This window comes from Phaseolus vulgaris, chromosome 11 (assembly GCF_051622355.1).
Source record: "Phaseolus vulgaris cultivar YP4 chromosome 11, ASM5162235v1, whole genome shotgun sequence".
Lineage (NCBI taxonomy): Eukaryota > Viridiplantae > Streptophyta > Magnoliopsida > Fabales > Fabaceae > Phaseolus > Phaseolus vulgaris.
This window is the reverse complement of record NC_143508.1, coordinates 33,090,855-33,098,731: the sequence shown is the minus strand read 5'-3', so window position 1 is coordinate 33,098,731 and position 7,877 is coordinate 33,090,855. Positions and strand designations below refer to the sequence as shown.

The window sequence follows — 7,877 nt, the reverse complement described above, 5'->3', positions numbered from 1 at the left end:
CTGTTTTCATCCTTCTTAACAAAAATCTTAGATATAATTTTATATATGCATCCTACTAGTGAAATTGATCTATATTCGTTTAATAGTTGAGGGTTATTCACTTTAGTCTTTAAAGTAGTTAGTAGCTAAAACCTTAATAGTTAATGATTAGATATCAATTTAGAAACTACATTATAAATGTTTATTAATAATAAAAATTACTTTAGATATTAATATATTTTTTAATTTATAAAATAATTTGTAATTTAGTTAATATAGTAATTAATTATTTTGATTTCTAAAATTAGTTTCTATTTAATGATTTTCTTGTAATTTATAAATTCATCTAAGTTAATAATGTTGATGATCTTTCCAATATTTCTTCAACTTTGAATTTTCCAACACACACAAACAATTTATTCTAAAGTAAATAAAATTTAATATAAAATATAAAACTCTCCTTTTTTTTATTTAATGTTTATTTTATTACACATATTCAGAGTGCAAACTCAAAATCACTTTATAATCATATCAAACAACCAAAGTTAGATGACACTTCAGTTTATTTGGACGAGCTTCTTAGAAGAATTTCTAAGAAAAATATAAAGAAAAAGAAAATCAACTCCTCCCTAAATTAAAATTATCTTATTTACAAGATAAAACAAAAAATATATAAATTAGTTTTTGCTTAATTTTTTTTCTTAAATTTTGCTTTTTATCTTTTAGAAGTAATTCCTGATAAAAATTGGTTAAAAATACTAACTAATTAGTAACTTTTGAAATAAAGATAGTGTTACCCTTGTGGTGTAATGGGTTTGGTAACCTAGCCACATATAAATAGTAAACTTATAGTAACCTTCCAAACTACCCCCAACTTCTCAATCATTCCACTAGCCATCTCAAGCTTATATAATCCTCCTCACTTTATACCACCTTCTTCCATTCCAATATTTACATCACCATGGGAAATACAAGAGCAACCCAACTCTCCATGCTTGCCCTAATCATCTTCTCTACATTCTTCATCACTTTGCAGGCTCGTGGCACTCTCCATGCCCACACTCCATTATTCTCCCACAAAAAAGTTGTTGACATCCAAAGGTTTCTCCACAAATCAGGTATTGACCTAGCAAAACGTGGACATGATAAAGAAGGTGATCTTCCACTTATACCTGGAGATAGACTCGCACCAGGAGGACCAGATCCTCAGCATAATGGAAAACAACCACCACGCAGGTCGTAGGGTTTTGATTTGTTTGAAGATCATCGTGGCTACACGTGTGCATGCACATGCCTTGTTTGGTTTTGTATGTGTAGAACTTTAAGCTACAGTGGTGTGAGCTTAACTATCAGGTGCATGCTGTGGTTCTTTCTTTCCCTTCCTATGTTGTGAACTCTTCACAGTTTTCTACACCATTGTTTTTTCTTATGTCAGACTTCCTTCCATCTCTTCTTCCCTTGGTTTCTCTCTGTGGTAGAAATTGTTGTGGAAATAGCATTACTCTTTCAAATAAAACCCTACATGGTTGGAAAATTATACATGTTTTGGAGCATATGTGGGTGGGTGGGTGGATAGTATCATGTTTCTGTCATTTTGTCTACTGTGTGTTTCTTTTAGTTTCTGTAATCTTGTTTTTATAAGTGTTTTGGGAGATCAATGAAGAGGATTCAAGGTTTTTTTCCCTCTCGTAATTTAACTTTAATAGTGTGTATATATAATAATAATAATAATAATAATAATAATAATAATAATTAACAAACACATAATAAACTGTTTATATTTACTATTTGTTATTATTTTTAATAAACAAATATTACGTATAATGCTTTAGGTGTTTAATATAAACTTGTATTGCATATACTATCAAGAAAAATCACATTAAAATTTATGGTGCCTCTAATACGAACTTTTATTATAAATTAAGGCAAAGTTGTAATTAAGATAAAGTTGTGATTTTAATAGGAAAAAAAAAACAAATTCAACCACATATTAAGATTTATACTTTTTTACGTTAAAAAAAGTTCTGTACTTTTTCAAACTCTTCTCTGTTATTCCTCTGTCGTAAAGGCAAAATTATTTCTATGAAAAGTAGTTTTAATCATGGAAGTTTGTAATTGGAAGTACTACGGATATTTATTTATATCTATGCCAAAAGGAGAATAAAGTTAAAAGTTCGATTCAAGCTTTCCACTTTCGCTTTCAAAATTAATATATTCAATATATATATATATATATATATATATATATATATATTAATGAAACTTTTATCATCTCAATAACTTTGTAAAAAAAACTAATTTTTTATTAAATTATAATTTTATATTATCATAATTATTTACGTTAAATTTTAATAAATTAAATAATATAACATAATAATTAGATAATTCATATTAATGTATATTTTAAAAATTATATACCAAGTTAATTTTATAGTAACTTTATATATATATATATATATATATAAAATTAAGATATAAATAACTTTATATATATATATAAATTAAGATATAAATAACTTTATATATATATATATATATATTTAAGATATAAATAGCTTTATATATATATTTATGTGAAAATAAATTTAAATTTAACAAAAAGTAATTCTCATATATATATAAAGAATATATTTGATGAAATGGGGGTTTATTCTCTGAGAGATGTTCTGTTAGTAATTATTGAATTCAAATCTACGATCTAAATTAAAAATATAACAAAAAATAATCATGTGTCGTTCTCTCATTGTTGGTTTTTATTCTCTTAGTTTTCACTTCTTTTATATTTTAGTGTGTTCTGTGTTTTCTTCTGTTAAATTGTACTTTCGTTGGGAATCAAAGTGTTATATTTTCTAAATTCATTTGTGTTTTTGTTTTCTTCTTTCAAATTGTACTCCTGGTGATAACTCTCCAAATCTCTCTTTCCAACTCACAATAATTAACAATGACATGAAAGAAATATGTATACCAAAATTTTTTAACTCATAAAAATATCAGGGACAAAAAAATAGATGTAGTCTTCAATATGAGACTAGTTGTACATAATGCAAACAAGAAATACATAGAATTTAAAAAGAACAAGAATGAATCGACTAGTCCTTATGGTATTTAAATTAGCTTAACTTCTCGATTTATTAAGTATTTATCTAAAAGTTTTATTCAAGGTTTTTACTTGAGAAATTATTAGATGTTGATTAAAATAGTCTTATGGTATTGACAGCAGGATAAAGCTAAAACTAAATCTGGATTGTTTGGATTAATCAGTGATAACTTGCATTAAAAAGGTTGTACATAGTAATAAAAATACTATAAACAATAGGTCCAATAAGACCAACAAAATCCAATATAAATAGAAACCTTATAAATTGTTTATGACAAATTTAATAGTAAAAGTAACTTAATTATCTGTGAAACTGTAAGATCGTGAACCTAAATTGTGAGTTCGTGAACTAAGTTAAAATATACATAAATACTGAAAAAATAAATAGTCGTAAAGTCTTAGTAAACAATAGTTAAACATCTTAAGGAATAACTGATTATTATCATCTCATAATAAGCCTTGTAATAAAAAAAACATAACAATTGATTCTTTATACGTATGTGAGTGAATGAGAAGAAAAAGAAAAAGTGTGAATAGACTAAATTCTGAAATATGGAAGGTTTTATACATTCTAATTTTAATATATTTTTCTAGATTTGAAGGAGGATTTATTTCAAATATATCTTCCAAAAGGGTTTAAAATCTTTATATATTTAGTTACTTGTTTTTGAGAAGTAATAATGGCGATATAATTATTTACAAATCATTCTTGAGAAAAAAAAAACATTTTGAAAAAGTAATTAAGAAAAAATATTAAAATAATATAAATATAACTTTTTACGTATGATTAAATTAAGATTGAGAAAACAAATCAAAGTTATAAAAACATTGAATTAAAAAATATAATAAAACACCATACAGTTATGTAACAGTAGTATGCATAGGGTTTCATTAGCTGTGATCACTGCTAGATTTACTGTAATCGATTGCATTAATTAATCATATTTTCCATAACTAACTTTAATTTTGTAGGGTAGGTAAGAGCCTTCATCTATGTGTATTTTGTGCCCTAAGGCCTAGAGGTTTTATAACTTTTTTCTCTCACGAGATATTGGTCGTAAAAACTTTAATTGCTATCATACTTTACGTTTACACTGATTCCTTTACTATAACTTGTTCGATTTTTTCTTTATTGAGGGTTTATTAAACTTTTCTATAATGTTTATAAATAAAATAAATTAACTTCTGTTATAAATTAAAATAAACAAATTATGCACTTAATTTTATAGAAAATTTTGTAGTTCATATCCTTCATTACAAGAAAAAATATTTTTAACGGATTATTATTAACGTTTTCGGAGTTTTAACCCCGCTAAGACTTACACGTAATTTTTTTATTTTGAAAGTTGCAGCGTTAACAGATTATCGGTAATTTTGAGTAACTTCTCAGAGATTTTATTTTTTTTGACGATTCTATAAAAACCTGTTATTTCTAGGGGTTTAGTACTGTCAGGGTTTTCGAAACCCCGATATTTATAAAAGTCCTGATAAAATTTTTGAATATTTTCTTTCTGTAATTGATCAAGACTCTGATTCCTTTGCATTACATGAATACTTTTACTATCTTATGTTTATGCAACAATGCCATCAAATATTCCTAAATCTTGGATCTCTGAAGTTACTGCAAATGCAAATGATCTTCAAAACTCAAGAAGGTGAAGCATTAATCAAGACTTTATTAGTCAATTAAATTATTTAACTATAGTTTTTAATTATAGATTTATGAATGATAAATTTTTTTGCTTTTAAGAAATGAAAAAAAAAACCTTAATGATAATTATGAAATTTAATATAGTTGTGACACTGCATATTATTTTTTTAATTTTCATGTTCTAAAACAAGTGTAGTAAAATAAATTTTTAACATTTAATTTTTCAATCATAAGTAACTAATTAAGGTAAAGAAGATTCATAATAATGCTTCTTTGTTATAGTGAAATTAAATGATGGCATTAGTATGGTTTTGCGTTCACATGCATTCGTAAAAAACGCAGTGACATTTTTTAAATTAAGTTGATTTACAAATGCGGCTATTTGTATAGTCACATTTGTAAATCAAGTGCTTTCATATACAAGTGTAGATTTACATTTAGTCGCATTTGTAAATCCTTTTTTACCCTAAATTTTGAAGCGTGCCACACACTTTCATAGTTTCTTTCTCCTCTTTGCCTTTCGTTTGCACTGTTCTTGCTCGCGTTTACGCTTGAAGTTCATCTCTTCTTTTGCATCTTCATTAATTTGTCATTGTAAGTTTCTTGAATCGCTTTCTTCCTCTGCATCTTCACAAATGTAAGTATAAATTTTTTTCATTTTCCTTATATTTTTTTTTTCTTGCATTGGTGGTCGCAGGTACTGTTCCATTGGTATTCGCATCTCCTCGCTGCTCCGCCACCGCTTCCGCTGCCGTCGGGGTTGTTGGCGCTCCCTTGCCACTCTTCACCACCAACGTTGGTTCACACACAAGGTTGGTGTGGTGTTTTAAATTTTTTGAATTTTTCTTTAATATTTATTTTTTATTTTTTATGTATTATAATTTGTATATTCTAAATTTTATATTATTTAGTATTTATTATATTTTGAATTTTTTATTTTTTATGTATTATATAATTTGTATTTTTTAAAATTTATATTATTTAGTAGTTAGTTGTTATGTTAATTGTTAGTTTAGAATATGTTATGTTAGTTGTTACTTTAGAATAGAATTATCGTGTTTGTATTGAGTTCAAGGGTGTTCGACCTTTGACAATAATACATGCTGGTATTGAGTCTGGGGGTGTTCAACCCTCGACAAACGCGTGAGATAGAACACTAATTAGAAAACCCTAACTATTCCAGAATATATAATGGATCGAAATTGGATTAATTTTGTTTGTATAAGTGATGAGTACGAAAGAGGAGTAGAAGAATTTATACAATTTGCGCAACATAATGCGATTAATAGTGGTCATGATGGAGCAAATATCAGGTGCCCGTGCGTTAACTGTTTGAATGGAAGGATACTGGATGTTAATATAATGAGGGAGCACCTGCTATGTGATGGGTTTCTTCGATCTTATACAACTTGGACATGGCATGGTGAATTATTAAATTTACCACGTGTTTCCGTAACTGCAGAATATGTGGGGTCCACCATGGATGAAGCAGTACACGATGATGTAGATGATGATCGATTGGAGGACATGATTCGTGATGTGGGAGTTGAGTCTTTTGCTAAAGCGCATGGATATGGAAGTATGTCAAGCGATGCAGAGACTCCATTGTATCTTGGATCAATGAACTTCACATGGTTGTCGATGGTGTTAAGATTGATAAATTTGAAGGCAATAAATGGATGGACTGATAAAAGCTTCACGGAATTGCTTCAGTTGTTGAAGGATGTGCGTCTAGAGATAAATACTCTACCTAATCGTAATTATAAGGCCAAAAAGATTCTTTGTCCAATGGGTATGGAGTATAAAAAGATACATGCATGTCCTGATAATTGTATATTATATCGGAAAGATTTTGAACTGTTGAAAAGTTGTCCAAGGTGTGGGTTATCACGTTATAAGTTGAAACAAAAAGATGATGATACTATTGAAGAGATAGAAAAGCATGAACCTCCAATGAAGGTTATGTGGTATCTTCCCATCATTCCAAGGATGAAACGTTTGTTTGCAAACCCAGACGATGCTAAGAATCTTAGATGGCATGCAAATGAGAGGAAATGTGATGGCATGTACCGACATCCAGTTGATTCTATTCAGTGGAAGAAATTTGATGATGAGTTTCCAGAGTTTGGTAAAGAATCAAGAAATATCCGACTTGGTTTAGCTACAGATGGAATGAATCTGTTTGGTAATATGAGTACAAATCACAGTTCATGGCTTGTTTTACTAGTTATTTACAACTTACCTCCTGGATTGTGCATGAAGCGAAAATAAATGATGTTGTCTATGATGATATCCAGTCCGAAACAGCCAGGGAATGACATAAATGTTTATCTAAGTCCCCTAATCGAAGATTTGAAGTTAATGTGGGATCAGGGTGTTGAAGTATTTGATGGATTTGCTAATGAAACTTTCAAGTTGCATGGCATGTTATTTTGCACCATCAATGACTTTCCGGCATATGGTAACTTATCAGGTTATAGTGTTAATGGTCATAAAGCATGTTCAAATGCGAAGAAGACACTACTTCTCAACAATTGAAACATGGAAGGAAGACAATATATCTTCAGCATCGGAGGTTTCTTAGAAGTCATCATCCTTACCGAAGGGTGAAAAAAAGTCTTTAATGGACACCAAGAGACTAGTGATCCTAGAGTTTTTCCTTCCAATTTTTCCTCTTCAAAAACTTTTCCTTCCAATTTTTCAAAGGAAACCACTTCAAACCCTAGAGTTTCTAAGGAAAACCCTTCCACCTCTGCCCCTATAACAGCCACCAAAACCTCAAACACCAAATGTTTTCAATGCTTAGGTTTTGGGCATATAGCAGCCAACTGTCCTACAAAAAGAACAATGATGGTAAAAGGGGCGGTTGTTGTGAGTGACCATAGTTCCATATCTAGTTCCCCTGCCTCTTCTAGAAATCAGAGTGAGGATGACCCTGAAATTCATGTGAAATTGATTTGTTAGTAGTAAGGCGTATGCTTGGACAAGTTCAAAAACCTTTTGATGAAAGTCAAAGGGAAAATATCTTTCATATAAGGTGCCTTATTAATGACAAATTATGTTCATTAATAGTTGATGGGGGTAGTCGCACAAACGTGGTAAGCACAAGAGTGGTGGAAAAGCTTGGAATGCCCACCACCTCTCATGCAA

At 29.1% G+C, this 7,877-nt stretch overlaps 1 protein-coding gene across 1 annotated transcript; it reads left to right on the top strand.

Annotated features, from left to right (window-relative positions):
• Positions 1 to 861: 861 nt before the first annotated feature.
• On the top strand, positions 862 to 1,622 carry LOC150023206 (CLAVATA3/ESR (CLE)-related protein 13-like). Its single transcript, XM_090297608.1, has one exon. The coding sequence runs from the start codon at positions 941 to 943 to the stop codon at positions 1,220 to 1,222; it is 282 nt and encodes a 93-aa protein (XP_090153734.1). The 5' UTR covers positions 862 to 940; the 3' UTR covers positions 1,223 to 1,622.
• Positions 1,623 to 7,877: the final 6,255 nt, after the last annotated feature.